This window comes from Apteryx rowi, unplaced genomic scaffold (assembly GCF_003343035.1).
Source record: "Apteryx rowi isolate R43461 unplaced genomic scaffold, aptRow1 scaffold_280, whole genome shotgun sequence".
NCBI lineage: Eukaryota > Metazoa > Chordata > Aves > Apterygiformes > Apterygidae > Apteryx > Apteryx rowi.
This window is the reverse complement of record NW_020449197.1, coordinates 1020943-1045331: the sequence shown is the minus strand read 5'-3', so window position 1 is coordinate 1045331 and position 24389 is coordinate 1020943. Positions and strand designations below refer to the sequence as shown.

Here is a 24389-nt window from a genome sequence, read left to right as displayed (position 1 = left end):
CAGTTTTGGATACAATGAGTATCAGGGTAGACAAAGTATACAGCTATATAAAGGTATACATGCTAACCAGCTAATGTACACAAATGATACCGAAAATCAAGTCTACGTTTACAGACTACAGAAGCCAGTGATGCCTTCTAGAGCTGAAAAACATTAAATTAACAAAATAAAAAGTCAAGCGGCTTTTGAAAAAAAACTTCATGTTTAATACAAAATAGTAATTTAATCCTTTATTGCACTTTGAACATTTACATGACAGTTATCTCCCACAATAAATGACTGAAACACTGATGCTACCCCTGTCAAGTATGATGTTGCTTGAAGCTGCAACGTTTCAGGCACTGATCCGGCAGTTGACCAAGTCAGAGCTAAAGATATTTACAAAATTATATCTTCTTGTATAATATTATTCTAATTACCATAGCTTAGAAAAACCACATTGTTTATACAATACAAAATTACTCTGGGTTGCATTGTTTCTACATCAAACTAATATTTTGACAATGCTTAATTTTTTGTATACAAGTATAGATGTTTGACACATCAAGAGTTAATTTTTACATTTCAATTTTCCTTTTATCCAACTGGCAGTTCCCTTAACTTAAGCAAAACCAATAAAACTTACGCTTTAAAATGCTCTACCACAAAGTACAGAATCAAGATAAACTTTACAAGCACATTTTGTAACTTCCAGAGTTGCACTTTCCTCTATTTGAAAGAGTAAGATCTTTATGTTTTGATACTATTTTCAAAACAAACATGCAGAATGTGATTGAGATTTTTTGACATTTCTTTATACTCTGCTGTACATTTTAAATACACCTCGCAACATCCTTAACTCTTCTGTTTCTGAGACTGAAGACAAAGAAATCAGAGCTGCAACACACAACGCTTTAAAGTACAAATTGAAATTAATTTCTTCTCATTGTGACTATATTTAACTTGTAATTGTTAAAAAAAATGCTAACTAGCAGGCATCCTTTAACTTGGGTAAGTTGTTTCATTTGAGAGTTGAGAGTAAGTCATTTCATTTGCAAATTGTTTTCCATCTTTTTTTTTCTTAACATAGATCTAAAATACTTTACTTTTTTTTTTTTTTAATTACATATGCTTGAAGAGACCATTCTAAAAACAACACTAGTCTAGTATTGTTTACTAGGAAGTGATCACTATAAAAAATAAATAGCTTATCAGACATTAATTCCAAAGGAAAAGCTTAGGTTTTGATGCAGAAACTAGTGGGTGAAGTTCTTTGGCCAGTCAATCACAAAAGAGGTCCGTAATAGTCCCTTGTGGCCCTAATGATGAATCTTACTGTAAAGATGTAATTTCTATAAAAATATATTTAATATGCAACAGCTACTGCATATGCTATTACTCCTCTTGTGTTATAGAAATACTGATATAAAAATAAGCACCTTCCCTAATTTCCAGCTGTCCTTATGTAAAATGAGGAAATTACCTGAGAATATTGCACTTAAATGACCTACTGTATCAATTAAAAACATAATGACTGTGTTTTGACAAACTGGAAGTCAGCTTATTCAATGCAATAATAATTTTAATGAACAATTCAAGCAAAATTAAGAATGGTATCTATAAATAAATGCTGAAAATGAGCAGAAGATTTCATCTCCTCCATAGTAGCATTTAGGAATGCAACTTGAATATATCAAGGACTATTTTAGATGTCTAGATAGAGCTAAATAAGTCTAAAAGAAAGGAGAAGATAATTTTGTCTTGGACATGTACATTAGTATTGAAAAATGGGAACAAGTTTTGCTCCAGAAAAATCTTTGCAAGCAATATTAAAGACCGTTGGATTTTATCAATTCCACCTTTTGCTGTAGTACTGTAGAGCATAGTTTGAAAGACAAATTAAGATTTTTCTTACAGCTACAAAAATAAGTTAGCTTTATCTTTTATATAAAATGAATAACTGCTCAATGTAAAACTGATAAGCTATAACGTAAAAGGCATGAGCCCTATTTTTATCTAAGGTTCTTTCTGAAGCCTAATAGTCGAATAACCGACTTGCTTCTTCATTGAAGGTCTTAAAATGCAGTTTATTTAGCTCCAAGTTCTAAACCATTTCCCTTGCCATTCAAAGTACCAGAAGTTCAACAACTTCTCTTGAATTCAAAATTATTCACATACTGCTTGCTGCTTCTCTTAAGTTCTGTTCTGTCAGTGCAGAAACGTGACATAACATCACAGAAGACATTAATCTCTAACTAGGCAAGAAGAAAGAATACTGCGCTTCGAACACCACTCATTTTTATAGTACTCTATCTGCAGGAGACTCAGTGCTGAATTTAAAAAACATGAACATAAAATGCAAATCTGTATTATGCAAAACAGTTTGCAACAGGTTACCTTCGTTATAATAAGACTATTCTAAAGGCAAATAAGAATACAAAGAAGTTATCGGCAGTATGACATTCAGAAATTACAGAAGGAAGGCAAGTATAGAATATTACAGGAGAAAAAAATACAAAATCAGAAGAGAATGAGAAAATACTTAAGATCATAGACAAATCAAATGACATTTTCTAAGAGCTTATTAGCAAGTCTCTAGAGATTGAAGTTTATTTTAAAGGAAACTTAATAGGGTTTTAGCTCTGAACCAGAAAATACAGCACTGTACCTGTCTTTCTTTAAAATATTCTCATGAGATTGAGAATTCTGATGAGAGAGCAATTACTGTCAAAGTAGCTAAAAATAATCTCATGAGAAATGTAAAGATGTCCAACCTGAACTTTGGAAAAATTTGCTTAAAGAGACTTTAAAATTCAAGAACAAACGCTGTGCACACTACTGCTACATACCTCTAGAAATATTTTTTTAAAAAATTGTAGCACCTTCCCCAAAATTAAGAAAGAATTAAGATGCTGTAGCAGCTTAAGAAAGTTTTCAAAATACCTACATATTTTTAAGTGAACTGTACAAGTTAAATACCCATCAGCCTTTTCATCTTTAAACTTTCATTATTCAGGACTGTGCTATGAAAGTCATGACTACCACTTCCACAACTCTTCTGTTGCAGTAGGTTGTTCTGTAATTACTGTTTAGTAATACAACTTTTTTAATGAGAAGAAAAAATACAATGAAGATAGCTCCTATTAATAAACCAGAATCTGAAACTAGGTTATTTTGGGCTTCTTTTAAATGCCCCTCTCCACTTTATAATTTAATGTGGATGTGCTTTCCTGCCAAGACATTCAAAAGGAAAGTAATCCTGCTTGTATTTTCAATTGAAAACAAGCTTTATTAATAGAAGTAGATGATTACTTACTTTTCAGTATATTGAAGAATGTGAGCAGATTATACATATAGACTGATCTATGTTTGGGACATAGTATAGATGACCAGACTAATACAGGAAAAAAGTAGTTTCAGAAGACTTGCATCCAATTAAAAAAAGTTGTGCACTTAAATATCCTTTCAGTTTCACAGTTTGAGTATTAGTAACATTAAGGTGTTGCCATATAGGAGTTTTATTATTAACACTGAATATCCATTAAGGCCAAATATTTGTTGATCCAGACACCTGTAGACATACTGATTTTTCATAACTTAATGTTATTTATACAAAAACTGCAGAATTACAATATATTTTATACAGTTGAAGTTGCTCAAAATGCAAAGTTGAAAAGGAGTTTAGAATAAAAGCTAGAAAAGTGTCAAGCACTCACAAAAAAATTTGATGGCTGACACTCTGTACTTTAACAGATCATAGTTTTACTACGTATTCCTACGAAAATACTGACTTCCATGCAAGAAGTAGCACCATGTTCTAATGAGCACAAAATTTTATGCATAACTTTCATACCCAATGATTTTCATATTTTTTTGAAAAATCACTTATTTTTGCATATTAAAGATTTACCTTAGCGTTTATTGTTTTGGCTATATGTGAAGTTAACAATTATAGTATAACAGCAGAATGCAGAAACGTGTGCAAATGCCAAAGATTTTATTTAACAGCAAAAACAAGTTAAAACCAGATTTTGTTCTTGCATTTGATCATTTTGTCTAGTTTTTCTCCAGACTTTAGTTATATTTTAATGCACTAAACACATTACCTTTAAAAATTCATGTTTCCTAACTTTCATAGGTTTAAAGGAATCATCAAAATATAAAGGAATCAATGAAAAAAATTACTGAAAAAGTATACATGGAACAACTGGAAAAACTGCACAGTTTTACTTAACTGCTGTAGAGCTTTGTCTCTTATCTTAAAAATGCACCTGATTGGACTTTGATAAATAAGTTACTGAAGTATGTAATACATACATATATTTAGGTCTTGGAAATAGCTAAAATGTTAGAGAGATGTGTAACATTGCACATCTGTCTACAGCAAGAGTACCAGTTTTTAAGGACTGTGCTGCAAGAGACTGCTGGCTCTTAAGCCAACTTCAAACAAAATGATTCAACAGAAAATATCAAATTTTCATTTGCAAATTGTTTTCCATCTTGCACGATTACCACTTTTAGCATTTCTTCAGGGGAAAACTGGAAAGAGGCAGAGAGCATGCTGTCTGAAAATGCAGTAGCAACTTGCAAGCAGACACTCCCACAGAAAACCCCAAATTTTTCAGCATCCAGTTTAGTAACAGAAATATTTATTCTCTTTCTCCTCTTAGTGTGTTTCTGATGGTGAACTCCATTTTGTTTTTAAACTGCTCATATGTCTTTGTTATTGGGAGCTCTAGGCAATTAAGGAGTCTGTTTCCAACAGGATACCTTATATGCAAAAATTTAACAGTGGGTTCAGGATCAAAACCAATTGGTGGTATAGAAAAAGAGCCTGTTCCAAAGAGCAGAATGTCCTCCAGTGTCACTACAGATTCACCACCTAAAAAAGAGGATTGTTATATCATCATTTGCTATTACTCACAAACCATATCCCATATGATAAATGTTAGAGGAAAAACAAAACAACGAAAAAAGAAAGCCAGTGAAATCGGCAAGCCCCAGATCAACATGTTGAATGAATTTGGAGTTATAAGTAAGGTCAAATAAAAACCCAGTTGAATTATTCAGAAAAAAATAAAGTCAATAGAAAAATCTCTTCTGCAAGAAGGAAGACCAACGAAACCTGTTTTCTATCAGTTTTTATTCTGAGACTAATTCAGAAGGAGCTTATAAGCAGAGCCAAAGTAAGGAGATAAAAAAGGGATCTCTTTTCTTTGCCACTCAACTTATTTTCTAAAACTGACAGGAGTGCTAGTACCAATCTTTCAGATACTTACCTTGCTCAAATTTGGCTGTAACTGGGCAACAGTTTCAGAAATTATGATTGGGAAGGAAGAGGAGAAAAGGAGAAACAATTATAAACTGACAGTGACCTCAAAACCTTATTTACCACACTGAACTCTAAAAACCAAATCCTACATGTATACCAGCTCCTAAGCACCTCGAACAGTGAAGAAGGGGGAAAAAATTACTTACTTCCCACATCCTGCAAATAATGCATCCAAAAATCAGCACCTTCAGCTTTATTTACATCTGATGAGCAATGGATTGTAAAGAGATCACAAAGAGTTTCTGCTGAAAGTCTTTCAGGTTTGTGACAAAATATGCTGGAGAATGCATCTGGATGCATTTGCATTTTCTCTAGTACACCAAGGGTTTTCAAACCTTGACTAAAACTAGGAGCAAAAAAAAGAAAGAGAGCATACATCAGAAAGTTTGTAGGTTGGTAACTCTACTCTGTGTTTTACAAAGCTGTAAGACTGGAGATAAAGTTTCCAAATCTGTACAGTGTCCAAATGTCATCAGTAAGGTATACGTAGTACCATTTTATTTTAATCTTGGCTAATCACAGTTTCACTGTGGAGTTTTTTGGGAAGATGAGAAGCAATATGCAGAACTGAACTTTTATTTCTCTGGTGCTTGACTGTATGAGCATGGTCCGCATTTAACTGTTATGAGAACATAATGAACTCCTCCATTACAAATAGCCCTTGGAGAAAACAGTTTAAATTCCTTGTCTTCAGGCAAGACTAAGTCTCTTAAAAGCTAGACTTTACTTGGCTTCTGGAGTCTGCATGAGTTTGTATGGTATTACTTATCTAAATTTTAACAACAGCTCTGCGGGTTCAAAATTTTTTCATTATTTATATGTGCTGGATAAATTGTAAAGCCAATTTGAAAGGTGCTTAACTACCATATTAATTCTGAATTAAAATTTTAAGTAAGCTGTCTACTCATTATTTCTTAGAGATCAAAAGGCTAAATCAATCAGTAAAATTCAGAATAAACACGTTGGGATTACACAATCAGTGATATACAATGTTAACAGCCAAAGTGACTAACTAGCTCTTCTCTTGCATTTAGAACTTGATATCGACACGCAAATTTTCTCTCTACTCACTTTTGCACATTTTAAGCCCATCTCAAAAATATCCAACAATGATTTTCTCCATAAACAAACTAGCTAATTATTGCCTTTCACTTTTTAACTGACTAGTTCAGAATATGAGAAATAGACTGGTCAAACATGCCACAAAGGGCTTTGATTGAAAGACTAATTACTCTCAAGTCTAAGTTGTCAGAAAAACCTTATATACAGAATCAGTTTTTCACAGCTCTTCGGGAGATTCAGTCGATTCAAACTAGTCCAAGGTAACACCACAAATGCATTAAGAATAAATCCAACCACATTTGCTGGAAAAACCGGAATGCTTTTTTTACTGAGTAGATGAAGAATTCAGATTAGAAATTAGGCCAGACACCAAATAAAAATGGTTAACAAATGCAACTTTCTTAGCTAGCTGAAGTCATCACTACATCATGAAAACACGAATTCCAGAAACCAAGTGGAAATAGCTGGTACACTGTTCTTAACAAGCTTTTCAGAATTGCTTACACTCTGAAGTAGGCCAACCTACATCTGTGCACACAGTCACCATCATAGTGGCATATACCAACTCCATAGTTAGAACTCCGGAAAATTCATTTAATGTCTAAAAATATTTTTAACACTTAAAGACTCTCACTTTGAGCAACTCTGAATTAAAACCGAATATGGATTAGAGAAACTGTGTGTTGCAAAGGTCTTTGTGAGGCTACAATTTACAGCTGTCAGTCTCCCCTCTTTGTAATGCTAAAAATACAAGAAGAATGTAATTGAGGAAAAGTGCAATTGATCAGATACCAAATACCAATGACAAAAATAAACAGAAACAGAGAAAAAAATTTTTCTTCTTTCAGTTAAACTAACTTGAACTAATTAACAATCACCACTTAATCCATTGAAAATTAAAGTATATTTCATTGATTTAAATGGAGAAGAAGTATGAGTGTGTGAAATTAGTTTTAACAACATCTTGTTTTGTATTTCAGTGAGGAAAAAATCCAGCAAGTTTGAAAACTCAAACAAAACAAACCTTTCCAAAGGCAAAATAATTCTCTTGATTACATGATGGATCAATATGTCATTCACCAGCATATTCTTATCACACAAAGCTGTTACAGGTCTTAAACATTCAGCAGCAGCAAGAAATTCATAGCAGTCATGTACTGTTGACTGTAGGCTGGATAGACTATTTGAATATTTTATCTGCATCAGAACATAAGAGTTATAAATGTTTATTGCATGTACATATATATAAAATCAGTTTATTTGCAGATGTAGCTGTGAAAAAGTCCCACTGCTGGACTAGGTTATTCTACCAGGTAACACAAGTTATACTAACAGGAAAGGTCTACGGTTAATATTACTGGTAAATTTTCACCAAAAGTAGAACTAACCATGTAAAGAAGTGTGGCATTATCACTGATCACTACTAAGGTAAAAGATTTTAAAGGCTAATTATGTCTGAGAAACAATTCAAACACGATTCTGATTTACAGGTTTTAAATTCTGAACCATGTCCTCTCCAAGTTACAACCCTCAATCTAGTATTTTAAGGTTCAAAAACAACAATGTGCCAGTAAGTTTAGCTTTATTTACCATTTTTATTGTTTGTGCTACACCAACATCAGCAACATCTTCCAAGGCTGGTTTCACATTCTCTGGACCATAGACGAGACAATTGAACAATGTTTTGGAAAAGAAACCAAGAGATGGGCCACCATGAATCAGAGAAACTGCAATCATTTTGCCAGCTTCAAAATACAGATTCTCTTTTAGAGCTGCAAATGAAATAAAGTATATGTAAAAAATCTATTGTGATCCTGATGAATCTGTATACAAAATCGCATAACACCATTCTCACTTTAGGAGACACAACATATAAAGTTTGCCATCTCCTGCTGCTTGAAACAATAAAACTGATAATTTTTACATAGAAGTACCACTATTTAACTCTTCCAGTACTACTGAAGTTTAGGAGGAGATATAGTTTCCTCTTCCAGATTATACCCAATGCACATTTTATTCTCAGGCATAAGAACTCAAAAAACCTAGCTTTGGATCTCTAGGGAGTATGCTTTCAGACATAAATTTTCTAGAAATCTGAGAAAAGAAAATAAATATCAGAGAATCAGAAAAGAAATTAATTTGCAGAGAACAAATACATAAGTTTGAGTCTAACTGTATGCTTACGTTCTTCTATTGTTTGTTAGCAACTTTTCCAACAACACCAAACATTTGTTTAAAGATAATTAGTTTAAATATGTTCATTATTACAAAAACCCCACACCATTTACAGTGAAAAACAAAATGATTCACAAAAATAATTTTTATCTTTCAGGGCTATGATCTTGAACTAACAATCACAATGAAGTTTTTAAAGTGTTTAAAATTACATAATTACATTAATTTATTTTTGAACAAAGCATTTACCTTGAGAATCAAGGGACAGATTCTTTACAGAAGAGCCCTCAAACAGTGATGAGTTCTGAAGATGAAGCATTAATAATTGGAAGAAACGGTGTTTTGATCCATCAGAAGTATCTGTCTTCAACCTATTTTTGCAGCTCGTGAACTTTATTTCAATGGCGTTTGTAGGACTGAAGTTGCGCTGTCTAAATCCCTTTAAAGCACTGTTCCAGATATTTTCTGTATTGATGTTAAGCCTTGTAGTTTTTGTATTAATTTGTAGCTTTAATTCCTTCAGTATATTAGACACTTCCCTTCTTTGCTGTCTTAGATGCCTACAATGAAGTTGCACATATTTCCAGATGATTAATGATTAACAACAGTTATATTGAAAACACTGTAAATTCTTTTATGGAGAAAAAAATCTKCTTGAAAACTCTGGTACCTTTAGATGCCATCTAAATTATACCAGTAAAACATTTCATGTAAGTTGTTTGAATTTTAACTCTGTACTGGCATATTACTTTAAAGTAACTCTAAGAATTAGAGAAAAAAGGAAATAGAACTAATTACTTTGGTATAACATGAATAGTTATTTTCTTAATTGAATTATTGCCAAAGTCGTCCCACATAATTCTTGCACTGTCATTCTACATTTGAGTAACATGAAACAAGTGAAAGAATTGAAGAACTCATCATGTTTGTGTTTAAGAGATGTTTTGCAACCAAGTTAGAATACCCTAACAGTGCCTGTCAACTATTCACTAATATTTCTTTGTAATCATAATCAAAAATTTGGGTGGAACAGTGTTGCAGTTCTCATTAAAAAAATACCCTAGGCCCCAGTCAAAATAAAATTCTTTCATTTTTGAACTCTCAAGCAAAACTATTTAGGTACACCATCTACTAGAGGTAACTAATTCCCTCATCAGAATTTGGTCACATATTATAGGTAGAATTCATGAATTAAATACTAACAGCAAGACACAGAATTTTGTATCCTTAAATATACTAGGAGATGTTATTTCATCACCGATTTTAGCAAAATCACAAACTAGCCCTTGCAAATGCAAAAGGACTGAAAATTCATAACACATTTACTTTGAAGAAAGTAGTTAGGATTTTTTTTTATGCCCCCCCAAAATGGCTAACCATGCTTGGGTAAGGAAAAATACACATTCCAGGTTTTTAATCCCCTCACTGCCCAAAAATTTTCAATAAAATTTCAATTTTTCTCTTTATCCCCCTAGCATTTAGAAACAGAAGCCTCTACAAACTTATGACTTCGGTTCTTGAGAGCAACCATTCAATTTTTCTAGTGACAAAATTAATACTATATATATATATATTTATTTATTTTTAGGTGCAATATGCTTGGGCTACATTCTGTAGAAAATATGACATAAAACCAAGTGCTAGAGCATTCCTCAGTGTAAGAAAAATAAAATAAAATACTTTTTCCTCAGTGACCAGTTCCTGTTTGACATCAGTGGAGATAAGGACATTGTCATTCTGTTGGATGATGGAAGTTCTAGGCGTGAGCAGGGAGTCAAGTTGCTCTGGCACATTATCTTTGGTGACCTACAAGTGAAAAAAATATTTAAAGAGGAGTTACAAYTGAAGAATGCATAAACACTTTTTATTTGAAGATAGTGTTTTCATTATGTCATAGTTTTAGGGTCTGCATTTAGTTGGATCCTACATAAGAAATGGATGTCCTGACCAATACAGTAAGTAAAAATTAAAATAAAATAAAAATAAAAATATCAGTTTCCACAGACTTAAAAGCCTCTATTACTACAGAGAAAAACATGATTTATATAAACATTAAACTAGATTTCTAGCACACTATTAATGTGTGCTAGAAAAATCAGAAAATACTGGTAAGCAACCTCAGCTTGAAGTTTTGCCATTTGTACATTCAAAGTTTCCTCTAAATTGTTTAGATTGCTTTTAGAAGGATCTAATTTTACTTGTCAACCTAAAAACTGGTTTAGATGCCACTCAATGTGAATTTGTACACAGTCTATATCAAATTTACACAAAGTTTATGGCTTACTCTCAAAACTTCAATCACTAAACTTATTTTACTCAAATTTTACTCAATTTGCAATTCAGTAAAGTAGCCTTTCCTTCACAATAAGCCATCACCTCCTCATGCTGCAATATTATTTTGTTAAAATCTGTTTCAGTTTGAAAACAAAGATTTACACACTGGAGAAGAAAGCTGTGTTGAGATCCGGATGACTGCCGAGGGCACTTTGGAGAAGGCTCTTCCAACAAACAAGTTGTCCCATCTGTCTTTTCAGAGGCAGCCAAAGAACGCTTCTGCTGTTTGCTATAGTTCCCTGTACAATGAAATTAATATCATTTAATGAGTTTGCCGGGTGTTTATTTAGCACATATTATTAAAATATATTGTTTGAAGAAGTCACCGTAACATTCATAACATTACCTGATTTTGCAAAGATACTTCTGCACTCCATGCACTCCCAGTTTTGCTCCCATGATTTCATAGATGAGCAGGCCAGGTGAGTTCCACGGGAACCGCAACACTGACAACGCTTTATTTCCCATTTACTAAAATTAAAAACTCATGTATTTAGAATTAGACACAAGAATGATGCTAATTAGAATGAGGAATAGTCAACAGTAAATCTGATCTGGGCACTAAACAAAGCCTCAGTTTTCAAACCAAGAGAAACTTTCCTCAGAGAAGATGTAGTCACCATTCCAGGGTACAACAAGGAAAAAAACAAACAAAAAAACCCCCATGTTCTAGCACCCTGTATTAAAAGAGGCTATGAGTTACTGTGTCCCCCCCAATGACAATAGCTTGCAGCTAGTATTTTCTCATGTTGCAAGCCAGCAACATTCCCCTTACTTTATGGAGACCCACTCACTYTCCAGCATTTCCAAATGCCAAATTTTGTAAATGGATAAGCAGATTATTCTTACACATTCTGAGTAAGATTCTTTATTAATGACAGTACTTAAATACCTGTTAAATTACTTGTCTAGATTTATTACACTTTGCTTAAGCATATAATGGAACTGTGTGACCAATACTAGTTCAAACATTGGAAGCCAAAGGTATAGCTCTTAAATGATAAGACACATAAGTGTCTTATCCTGAGACATAAGTACTAAGAAGAAAGTACCCAGTGATGTTTGGCCAAATCTGTATAAAGAAAAGTTAACATGCCTGTCTATGGTAAATAACTTACCACATTAAGACAGAAACAAATCTGCAAGGTAGGGCCCCTGCCTGATGGCTTTGAGTATACTAATCCCAACAGAAGATATAGAAGCAGCACACAAATAAAATGATAAAAACAAGGCAGAAAATGAATGCACTGAGTGAAAATTAAACAAGTGGTAGAGCAGAATAAAATGTTTTATGTGATCATTCAAGCATCTCATTAAGATATCACCATGATTCTAGCTGCCATTTGGGTGCAGAGGGATAGCTCACAGCCTTCCCTTATTAAGTGACTGGAACTGTCCTCTAAAACATTGACCAAGATCACACTGTCACTGGCAGAATTATCTGGCCAAAACCCCCTTTCAAGAATATAGACTCAGTTGCCTATCAAATGGTACAAAAGCTTGGCTGTCACTCGTAAAGTAGACTGATCATACACAACTACTTATAAGCTAGGTCTACTCCTTCAACAAATTCTTTGTATGGTATTTTAACTATTCTAACAATTATTTAATAGAATTAATAAAGCTGTGAATGAAAGAAACAATAAGGTCTAGTTTAGGCACATGCTATTCTATATGCCGTTATGTTGACGTACAAATTCCATTGCAGCTCTATGTCAAATGAGAACAGGGGTAAAATAAGTGATAATGGATTTGTTTTGCTCTCTTGGCTTTTATGGGTCATAAAATTAACATTTTATTTGGAAACAGTGTCTTGGCTTGACTTAAAAACCTGATGCTGAAAAGTATTACAGAATGTAAGGAGATGTAACTTAGTATGGATTTTTTTTTTTTTTTTTTAAAAAAACAGTCATACCTATCAGGTTCATTATAGTCTCTTCCTTTCTTGCAGAGACATCTTCTAATGTCACAGTGCTGATAACATTGCAGTAGGTCTTGATATGCATTCTCTTCAAGTTCCCAAGATGCATCCCTATAGACAATGACAATGTGGAAGATCTGCGTATTACAACCATGTTCTGATTGTTTAAATGGGTTACTCTGTCTTTGAAAAACACATAATTTCACCTTTATATAATAGCCACATGAAGATGTGGCAACAGGAATCAAACTATGTGATTTCAGACAATACAATCATGTAATATTCAGACAACAGCTAGACAACTGGGAGAGGTAAAGAAAAAAGGAAATCTAGGATGAAACAATAATCTTGCAAGACAGAAGTTAATCTTAACCATCTACAAGACAGCCCTCAAGCTAATCTCTAAGCATTCTCTGTTTTTTATATTACTGGGCATCACAATAGTATCTATCCTAGGAAATCACTCTGACAAAGCAAGTATTTTTTCCTGATAAAATACATGCAAAACTCCCTTTATTATGTCTTTGGATTCCCATATCAGTTACACAGTGTTTTTATTTTCCACTGTCCAGGGAAATCCTGAAGTAGGAATAACAAAAATGTTACCCTAAAATATACACTGGCAGACTTTTTACTGTACAACATTAATTTGATTAAAGTATTTATTATTTTTGCACCATCTCAATGTTCATTTCTCCCGTCTCATATTCTGCTTTCTCACAGCAGACAAGAATATTAGTTTTGGCAATCCAATGAAATTACCACCAGAAATGACATTATGAAAGACAACTCAGTATTTGCCCGGTCAGTATGGCAAAATACATCAAGTATTTTGATTGCTCTTCTCCAAAATCTTGGATTTCTGTCTCAAGAGGGAATTAACAGTCTCTGAAGAGACTAATAGCTATTAAAGCATAATTCTAACAGGTAAACATCACTGATTACTTTTCGCCTTATTTTGAGCCCCACCAAATGGCAGAAACTATTGTAAAAATCAGCTTATAATTTTGGAAGGTGTTTACATACTAAATATATCCTTACAATCCCTTGGGAGAAGGATGAATAGATGAGTAATCAGCGGATGATAATACTGGACAGAAATTCAGATAAAGGCAGTCATCAAAAAACTGACAGAGAAAATACATTTCTCACCAACCTCTTGTGTTACTGCGAAAGGATCATATTTTAAAAGTGTTCTGATCTTTTAAATGTGCCCCTGGCTAAATGATGGCATTGAAAAGTGACCTTTCAAAAAATTTAGTCTCCTGCTCTGTGTTTGAGATGACTGATTTGACCTTCTACAAATTTTGATGCATAACTGAAAGGAAACAGGCTACTTCTTACCAAAACAGACAGTTCTACCACTAAAGGTAGAGCTGAGGTTTCATGGGCTTGTAGATGCAATTATATAGAATAAACAAAAAAGTTTTACCTTAAAGTAAATTTTTATAAAACAGGGATTATTTACAAAGTTACTTACTTTTCTGGAATGTGTATGCCCATTCTCAACATTTCCTTCTGAAATTTGTTCTTGTTATTACATACTGTACACCTAAAGAAAAACACTCCAGCACTCAACGCTTGATACTGTGCCAGGAAAAAACAAAAAAACCAAACCAATTATTGAATTATTACCACTCTTAAGATGCCAGCAAATAATGCTTCCATATCTATAAGCATTACATTCATGGATGTTAAGGTTGAAGTCAACTACCTGACTTCAAAGCAAATGTTGGGTATTTTCTGTTCCTTTAGAGCATAAGTGACTCAGAGTTCACATCCAAGAATCAGGTTCATAAACAAAAGCACAATCCTTCTTTTCAGTCAGCTTCTCCAGATCTAGGAATTTAGGTTTATAAAAAGAACTTTCTAATTTTTTCCGGTGATGGACTTAGGCAAAAAGTATCAATTATGGATAAATGACATTTTTAGCATTTAGATTCTGCACATTGTGACCTGGAAGAAGGTAGCTACCTAGGTTGGACTTTTTCTCAAGTTCCTGTGAATAACTAAAGCCATGAGGTGTATCACACATGCAGAAACATGGAGAGAGGAAAACAAACAAACAAACCAGACTCCCCCCCTTCTTGTAAAACACCACTCTCCAAATCACAATTTTAATATCACCTGTCTAAGCTAGTTTATTTCCATGCCTATTGCCAACATTATTCCCAAGTAATTTTACCTAATTTAAAGCAATTGTTCTATTATTTCAAATAAGTAACAAAAATATGATCTCCATGGATGCACAGAGAAAAGAAAGGAAGGACCTGCGTTACCTGCAAGCATTCTCGATGAAACCAAGCATTTTTACAGCAAGGACTTTTCAGTACACTGTACAGTGGAAGCTGTTCAACCAAATCCAGGCATATTGTACATTGTGAAGATTCTCTAGATTCCTTAACTGAAAACTTTTGGACTGGTTTATGTTCCCAACAGTAAGACCTAAAAATAATCATTTAAATTTCTCTTATAAAAAAAAAGATTAAGAATTTTCATCATAAAAAATGAAGATAAAATGAATACCCTATCTTGTTATTTGCTCTTCATGAATAAGCGCTTTGGGACAGGCAAAATGGCAAGGCAAACATGGGTAAACAAGTTATGTATCTAACAGATCAAGTCAACAGATCAAGTCAACAGAACAGTAATAAGAAGCATGTTGCCATATGATTTTTGGTGCGTTATGGGGATCATACACCTCCTTTCCCTCAAATACTTCTTCTGGTCCAAATAATGTGTTTCTTGTCCACAGAACCTCAGGTTCTTCCTACATTTCAGTATGTTACAATGATGTTAAAAGGTCAATTTTGAATTTACACAGTGATTCTGCAAAGTGTAGGTAGCATGATAAATTTTAAAATTGCGTACATTTTCAAAGTAAAAATATAGCAATGAAGTTCAATTTTAAAAGAAACCCTTTTGAAAATGCATTATTTTTACATATGCTTGACTCAACTAAATATGACTCATGGCTTTATGCTAAGCTAAACAACTGCTTCCCAAACTTTCATCCACCAGCCCTGCAAACTCAACTTGCAGTAGAGAGAATAAAAATGTATTATCAAACACACTCAAGACTATTTTGACTACCATCAGGATGCCATGAAGATGGTAGGAAAAGAAAATAACTTCTTTTATATGTATGATACCAAGTCCATTTCTCCTGTAGACTCTCTCTGATAAGCAGTTCCAGAAGTTTTATGTTTTGAAACACAATGGAATGGCACACAGTGCGTTTTGACTGCTGAGAGAGGCAGCCAAACCAAGGGAAGGAAGGAGAGGAGCAAAAGGTTTTTACTTGCCATTTCAGCAGAGAAACACACAAACCAGGGTTGGGGGAGAAAAACTCTAAACATTTTGCAGTTATTTTCAAAATTCAAGATTTAACATGCAGTTTTATAGACAATTTAACTATTTGTAGAAGCATGGAATTACATCTTTAAAAGCACTGCAAATTTAGTTTATATATTAGGTATGTAAGGTAACTGCTTGACCTTCACGTGTTCTACAAAGCAGTTATTTTTCTGAGATAATCCAGATGTCATTTACCTCAAATAGTTTGAAAAAAATATTTTTAATAGAAAAACAACCATGTAAAAACAAATCACCTCCTGTTTAATAAAAAAGTATCATTAATATGAAAGTAAAAAAGTAACAACTCCCCCCCAAAACTTACCTAAAGTCCTCCATGAACTGGAAAATACATTCCTTTTGGACCCCACAGGGAAAATGGTAACTTCGCTTGCATTTGGGAGCTACGCATCCAATTGAAGCACCCTTTTTCTTACAGATATTACATTTCTAATAGGAATTTGTTTTAGAAATAAAAGAATTAAAGCCCAAGTAAAATTACAGGAATATAAACAAAAGAAAATGAGTAAAAACTGTGCAAGAAAAAATATCAGTAACAAACTGTTAGGACAGCCAGCAGGAGTGATGAGTATTTGCTTGCATTTTATGCGTATTTCAAACATTGAAGATATAATTATTTTACAGAATTTCTGATCATGAGTTGTTTATATGCATGTTGACTGTAACATGTAAGCTGAAATACAAAATATTATACTGATAGCTATACTTTAATTACATCTACAAAACTACATAAGGTCAGTTTGAGACTTAATGTATGTCACGAGGCAATATGCATGTATAATCTGCTCTCATCCATTTATCTGCAATATAAAGAAAAATATTAGGGAACTTCCATAGGTTTTGTTTTACTGTCCCTTGCCGCTTCTAGGAACCCAATATGCATGTCAGTTAAACGTCAAATTCAGATGCTGGTATAGATGCTCAGCACTGCCCATTGGGAAACAAAAAAAACCCCAAACAAAACAAAAACCAAAAAACCCACAGATGACAGGAACTGCAGTTAATAAAGAGTTACTGTTTTTTCTTGGTAAACCAAAGACTTCATTCTTACCAGTTTTGCAGCTCTATTTACTTCTTTTCTTATATCTGTGATTAAAAAGCCGTATACACCTTCATCTTCTTCCCCCCGCTGCCAAATGCCACTTGACATCAGCTATGAAAATAAATTAAGTATTTTAAAAAATGCAGCTACGTAAAGTATTAAGATTACCTGTGCCATGTTTGTTGAATAACAGAGAGAAATGCTCTAAGATAGCTTTTACTGTTAAGTAGAATAGGCTCTTTCTGGCTCCAAACACACTGATATTGAAATCAGTGCTGAAGTCTGTCATGGCTAATTTACATTTCTAAGAGCTTGATAGTATCTAGTGTGGGGACAGGCTTAAGGACTCTGGAGCATAACATCAGTAAATGACCAGGCAATCTAATCCTATTTATAGATATATACAATGATTAAAAAGCTGATCCAAAGTAACTTGGTATTTTTGTCTGGTATGAGAAAGTAGAGAAGTGTAACCACCGATATGAAAATGAATACAACAACTACACAAATTAGACTGCTACCTGTAATTATCATAAAGATCAATTTGGGAAGTATATACTTGCAGGCAAGCAAGAATCATTAAGTTTCATAACATCAAAGTCCTATGTAATACCATAAAGCCTAAGATGGTGCATTTTAACTTCCTTTCTGAAGTATAGGGACTACTCAGATAATTGTCAAAGAATTACTTTCAGCATATAAAACTTCAGAGAAAAAATTAAATTAGTTTAATCAGTTCACGTGAATGAGGATTGTGTTGGGGAGATAATGAAGCACAGTGGGAAGTATCTGTACTGAAGTATAACCTAAGAGGAAAGTAATTCACTTTAGAAGAGAATTAAAAAACAGAATCAAATACATTGACAGGTCAGAAGACTTTGATGAGTTTAGATTCAACAGTTACTTAGGAAGGCAATTACATCACAGACTTCAAAATAACTAAATGGTTCCATGACTTGATACCTCCTATATACTTTCTAATCTAATTTTATGCTTGGATTTTTTTTTTCAGAAGTAAAATTTCAATATGGCACTATTTTTTAACCATCTTTTTCAATACTTTTAGTCTTAAGAAATGTAAAGTTTCATACTAAAAATCAATTAGGAGATATTTTCCAAGTATCAAACATTCAAGCAAAGAAAAATGAAGTGGTACAACTAACTGGCCTCTTTCTAGAAAAATTATTTGCTTATATAATACTCACAATATTTGAATAAAATTACTTAAAAAAAAAGTGGGCCCCAAGGCTAAGCGATATTTGCAAGAAGGTCCTTACAGTAAAGTATCTTAAAAATTAGTAATTTGAGGCTTTGATGCCTCAAGCTCCATGTAAAGCATGCCTTTTCTCAGCTGTTATGCCATCAGAAAAGAAGCATATGGCTTTTCATACCTACCCCATCTTGCACCAGAAAATTTTTTATATGGCCTCATATGAGACACAAAATTACCACAAACAGACCTAAAATTACTTTTCACTGCTAAAAATTTAAAAAAATCCCACATTTATATAACTTATCTTTTAAGGATTTAATATCCAACCTTTTCAGTCATCTGCAGTCAATATAATCCTCAAAGAACTTGTCCAGCAAAAAGCCCCAAATCAAAACTGTACTTGATACATTCTTCACAGAAACACAGAATGGTTGAGACTGGAAGGGACACCACTGGACATCATCTAGTCCAACCCCCCTGCTCAAGCAGGATCACTCAAGCAGGCTGCCCAGGATCATGTCCAGACGGCTTTTGAATATCTCAAGGCATGGAGACTTCACAACCTCTCTGGGCAGCCTGTGCCAGGGCTTAGTCACCCTCACAGTAAAAAAGCTTTTCCTTATGCTGAAACAGAGCTTCCTGTGTTTCAGTTTGTGCCCGTTGCCCCTCATCCTGTCACCGGGCACCACTGAGAAGAGTCTGGCCCTGTCCTCTTTGCACTCTTCCTGCAGATATTTATATGCATTGATAAGATTTCCCCCCCCCTCAGTCTTCTCTTCTCCAGGCTAAGTGGTCCCAGCTCTCTCAGCCTCATATGAGAGATGCTCTAGTCCCTTAATCATCTTAGTAGCCCTCTTGAGATCTTATTAATCAACTTGGAAAAAAATTCAAACAGTATTTGTTTACACACACATTTTTTTGTTAAATAATTTTGTTTTAAAGAAAAATTCAAAGCTTACAGTTTGAAAGGTAGTTTAAGTAGAATATATAACAGAATTTCAGAAACCATCAAGCGTGATAATCAAAGTGTTCAGTTGTAGTTTATATCCATAGCTTTGCCCAACTTTTATTAAATTTTGACATACCATAGCTGTAATCATCAGTAGGTCTCATATTACTAAACTGAAAAGTAGGATTGCATTTCTAGTGTTGCAATGTACTATGTAATGTCAAAGAATACCTCACCACCAAACAAGAATCAATGATAAACATGAATAAATGAAAGCTTTTCTCTACGTTTTTCCGTAAGGGGTGGAATTTTCAAATACCAAATTGTTCACTTTCTTTTAAGATGTACCTTCGTTGCTGTGATTGGTTGGGAGTACTACCCAATTAATTAATKGAAATGGAACATGAACAGAATTTAGCTCTGAATAAAAGTTTGCTGGGGTTTATTTACTTAGTTTACTGTACTTGACAGGTACAAGCCTTCAGGCCTACAAGTTAAAGCTGACACTTCAAGATTTCCAACAACAAACACTTTGGACAAGTAATTACTAAATAGTAAGTACTGCATTTACTTTTTCTCAGGTAAAACAGATGAGCTCCAAATCAATACCAAATACATACCAAACAGTAATAGTGAACAGTGAGATTGTATTCCACATAGGTTCTTTTTTCTCCATACTTTTCAGGGCAGTCATCTGTCCGTCCACAGAGAAGACAGGCTAAAACATAGAATCATGTTTTAGGATGCTCAGTGATATGTTTAAGTGCTTTTAAAATGTATACTAGTTTTAAAAACATTCAAGGATTTGAGACAAGCTTGGAGTCACCTAAACTTTGTGTATTTCCTAATTTCTGCACTTCCTAGACCACCAATGTACTTCTACAGACATTGGGTATCTATCTTCTCTTTACCTCTCAATAGAAATATAAAACTTTTTTTTTTTTTAATCTAGAACTATTTTCAATACTCTAACATCAAGAACAGTCATAGTAGGGAGGAGAAAAGAGGTACTGCTTCAACCTAAGAAAGGGTTTTGAATGATAAGTCTCACACACAGCTATGTGTAACTGGGCAGCTGAATTCCCAAGGCTACTTTTCTAAAAACATCTGCAGAAAAGACTGTATGAACAAATCCAAGGAAATTCACAATAGTTATTTCTTTTTAATTCACTGAGACACATTGTACCAACATAGCTTGATTATTGAAACTTCACCCATTCTTTGAAACCAAAATAATAATAATGAGCTGAAAATTATGTTATGGTTTGTAACCGGTGTTAAAGATGTATATGAATATGATAGAAACCTTACTTACGTGGGCTTTGAACGTCAAAGTGCCTGTTTTCATTCATTCTAGTGAATTTTTCCAGCTGTCTACTATGAAAAAGAAATGACATGTTAAATACATCTAGTGCATTGAGAATGACCATCAAATACTGCTTTTCCAATATACTTCCTTTTGAATTCAAAAAATTTCAAGACTTGGTAACATTAAAAAAATGGGAACAAGAATAGGAAGACTAATTCATCTGTTCTACTGAACGACAGGTTCAGAAAGCTGGATGAAGACATTCAGAAGAAATATACCCAGACCAATGGGGCATATAGTAACTTTTAATTATTTTTCTCTTATTTCCTCAAATTATCAGCAAGATACTTTATTTTTGTATTTTCAAAAGAACTAGCTGCTGCATTGGACTTTTATACATAGACAAAAGAATTTATATTTATTATTTTCAATGTTGAAAATAATGATCCAAGAACAACCAAGGCAGTGACTTCTGATCAAATTAAAGATTTTATTAACATGAGTAACTTAATGAGAAGAAAAATTCTCTGTTGTTTGGAGAAAATGCAGGATCCTGGCCTATTCAGAGAAGCACAATCTAAGTCTACAAAAAAAAAAGTGAGGAATGCAAGACAAGGAAACACAGGGGAATGTGCACTGTTTAGAACTATGTTTTATATTCTAAAGAGGAGAACAATCTGTTTAGAATCAATCAAACCTGCATTTCTTTCAAACATGATATGCCCCTAAAAATTAGATCCATAACACCATACTTTCTAGCCCACCTCAAAACAAACCAACCAACCATATTTCTTCACCACAGCATTAATATGATTATCCTTTCAACAGTGCAACAGAGCTCTTCTAGGAATGCATCTTTGGCTTGTCTCCTCTTAGGAGCTGAAGAAAACATTACAAGAAGTTTGGAAGACAAGAATTATTGATCACTGCCTGCAGATCCATGCTTGACCTTGCAGGCAGGTAAACAACTTCCTTGATACACCTCAAAGTGAGCAGGGGGGCAACCGGCAGCAAGTTCAACCTCCAAACTGAAAGTCTCAGACTCCCTGCTATCAGAACTTTGGTACTTACAGTTTAAATGACTGCCAGGTATGGCTTCAGAACAGCTCTCAAGCTAATCCCAATTACTGCAAATACAGCACTGCAGCCATCTGATTAGAGTTTTAGGAAAGAGATTGTGCCAAAGAGTGAGGAAGAGGAAAAAAAACGGAGGCAGAACTCTCAGGCATAAGGCAACCATTCTGTGCAACTGCACTTCTTTAAAGGAAACCAGAGTAGCTGTATGAACAGAAGATTTTTGCCAGAAGACACTCTACAAGAAACAAAACAAAGCCAAACAATACTGAAACCAATTCAAGTGAAGAGACCCTTAAGAACACACGTTGCACCGTCAGACAAAACGAAATGAGAATTCAGTTCTCCCTAYTGAATCACGGACATAGAGGAAAAGACAAGAACAGCTTATATATTTTCCTTTCTCTTTGGGATTTCCCCAAAAAGGTCACAGCCCTCAGCCTACTAGGGTAATGCAACAGAATATAAACATCTGTATAAACACAGTAGACTGGTTTCTCAGTTTAGTGAGTGTTGAAAAAAGCCCTACAAGACAGAGAAAGCATATGTTTGGCTGGAAGCAACCAAACTCCCTTCCCCCCTCTCCTAGCTCCAGCAAGAGAGAAGAAAATGCTACCAAAAAAAAAAAAAAATCCTTCTGCCATTCTCAAACTCTTTCAGGAAATTGAGTCCTGGAGTTCAAATTTACAAGTTAAAGAGCCTGTGAAAACAACCATAGAGGTTCCATGCATAAGTCCTACAGTGCTTTCTACAGGAACAAAGCAATTCTATATTAGTCTATTTGCAAGACAGGAACACATTATCACTCAATGTTTATAAAACTAAAGTGTAAACAAATCTTATCTAACATGCCTAAATAAGCTAAGCCAATTCGTCAGGGTGGCGCGAAGTTTTGCTAGGTTCTACTAGAACTGTCTCTTTACTGCTCCAGAATGCAAGTTATTTTTTATGTTTTTAATTGGAGAATGGAAAAAGCACAAAAGGAAGAGGCAAGATTTCAGGTACGTGTTTTCCACACCACATGAACAAAGGCTACATGGAAGCCCCCCGGATACCATTAGTTAACTATGTGTCCTAAATTTACATACGAGAGGGTCTCCAGTACATCTCGCGATTTGTTTACAACAATGCTACGTCCTGAAAGTAACCCCTTATTCACCATCGGACCGGAGCAGGAAAGCTCCCTCCACGTCTGGAGGAAAAACAACCCCAACACATTACGATTCATAAGGTCACTTACTGCCCGAGTCTCAAAAAGCTTCAGCCACGAAACCCACAGAGCGCTTTTTAAAAGGCACAACACCCATCGCAGGTTTTGGGGAAGCAGCTGCCCAGCGAGGCGCCGTCCCGCCGCCCTTCTGTGTTTGCAGGGAACGGCGACGGCAGCCGTTAGGGCCGTAGGCAGGGCCGCCTCCCTCTGCCACTGCGATTCTGCCTGCCTCCGGCTACTTTCCTTCCCAGAAGCGCGTGACAGGAAGAGAGGGAAGATTTTCTCTCAATTATTCCGCGATCTTCTCCCTACAGACAAGACCCAGGCGTCGCTGGCTCCTCACGGCAGGGGCTGGGGGGCTGCTGCGCATATCCGCTCGCGCTGCTCCCCTCACGGGGCAGAGGCCGCCGCCCGGCTGCCCGCACCGTCCCTCGCCTCAACGCTCCGCCTAGTTCTCCTTGGCCTTTACGAGGCGTCGTTAGCCCCAGGCCCAGTCACCCCAAGAGGATTCAGGCTAGAGGCAGCAAGGCAGAGCCACAGCCCGGTTAAAGCGTCACTCACCCGGCAGCCGCCTGGCCAACGACGCAGCCACCCCCACGCCCGAGCCGCCCGCACTAACTGACAGACAATTCAAACCCCAACATCCGCCGGCGTCCCGGAAGCGGCGAGCCTGCCCAGCGCCCCGCCCCCCGGATCCATTACATCGGCACTTGCCCACTTCTGCCGGGCACGCCGCTTCGGTGGGAGGAGCCTAGCGATCTCGGCGATCGGCACTTGACCAGGGCTGACTAGCGGCGGGGCGGCGGACGCGGCCTGCAGCTGCGGGCGCGGCCGTGGGGTCGCTGTCGGGGCCGGGCCGGGCCGGGCCCGGCCCCCCCCCCCCGCGGCCCCTTCCCGTAGGGTTTGCCTGTCTGGGGGTTAATTTATTACTTGTGTCTCTTGCCCAAGGCTTGTACGCGGAATAGCTGTTAAGCAGGTGCCTCAAAAACAGAGCACCTTTCCATTCCTTCCACGTGTGCTTGCGAAGTGCGATTCTGAAAGACAAGAAAGACACCCCGCAAAACGGTGCAAGAGTAGAGATAGGTAATTGTTAGTTTGCTAACAAGTAATTTTTAGCAAATGACATTATTTTTCCTAAATGTGCCTCAGTATGGTGGCTGATCCGATTTATCTCCTGTGTGGATTTGAATCGCCATCGCTCTTGCCTACACTGACTTGTTGACTCTTCTGCTAAAGGAAGCGGCATCACATCAGTGGGAAAGACCAGCTTGAAGGCTCGCTCGAGAGCTGGGCGTTAAACCCCGGTCTTCCACATTCTGGGTGAACATCTTAACTAACGGTCTATTGAATAAAGAAAGGATTTTGTCGCTATACTAACCCCACCTTTTGTAATGTATATCTTAATTCCTTTACG

At 35.5% G+C, this 24389-nt stretch overlaps 1 protein-coding gene across 4 annotated transcripts; it reads right to left on the bottom strand.

Annotated features, from left to right (window-relative positions):
- Nucleotides 1-217: 217 nt before the first annotated feature.
- G2E3 (G2/M-phase specific E3 ubiquitin protein ligase) lies at nucleotides 218-23622 on the bottom strand. Of its 4 annotated transcripts, XM_026068868.1 has the most exons (18): nucleotides 23537-23554; nucleotides 23006-23283; nucleotides 20698-20759; nucleotides 20003-20100; nucleotides 17230-17331; nucleotides 16483-16607; nucleotides 15083-15248; nucleotides 14284-14390; nucleotides 12798-12914; nucleotides 11229-11353; nucleotides 10989-11121; nucleotides 10229-10354; nucleotides 8798-9108; nucleotides 7964-8145; nucleotides 7398-7570; nucleotides 5458-5657; nucleotides 5259-5279; nucleotides 218-4861 (listed from the first exon to the last, which is right to left on the bottom strand). In XM_026068868.1, the coding sequence occupies exons 3-18, from the start codon at nucleotides 20732-20734 to the stop codon at nucleotides 4629-4631; spliced, it is 2256 nt and encodes a 751-aa protein (XP_025924653.1). In that variant the 5' UTR covers nucleotides 20735-20759; nucleotides 23006-23283; nucleotides 23537-23554; the 3' UTR covers nucleotides 218-4628. The 4 variants fall into 4 exon arrangements, with proteins under 4 accessions (XP_025924653.1, XP_025924652.1, XP_025924654.1 ...); XM_026068867.1 differs by lacking the exon at nucleotides 23006-23283 and having other exon boundaries at nucleotides 23537-23622; XM_026068869.1 differs by lacking the exon at nucleotides 23006-23283 and having other exon boundaries at nucleotides 20698-20756; nucleotides 23537-23593.
- Between the last annotated feature and the right edge of the window lie 767 nt (nucleotides 23623-24389).

What these genes read in the sequence shown, in the direction of transcription:
- G2E3 (XM_026068867.1), bottom strand. Translation starts at nt 20,734, where the DNA reads ATGAATGAAAACAGGCACTTTGACGTTCAAAGCCCAC. An exon ending in ATTATTTTGCCTTTGGAAAG is followed by an intron (nt 5,658 to 7,397) that starts GTTTGTTTTGTT and finishes TTTTGCTCCTAG; the next exon opens with TTTTAGTCAAGGTTTGAAAA. An exon ending in TACAGCCAAATTTGAGCAAG is followed by an intron (nt 4,862 to 5,258) that starts GTAAGTATCTGA and finishes CCTCTTTTTTAG; the next exon opens with GTGGTGAATCTGTAGTGACA.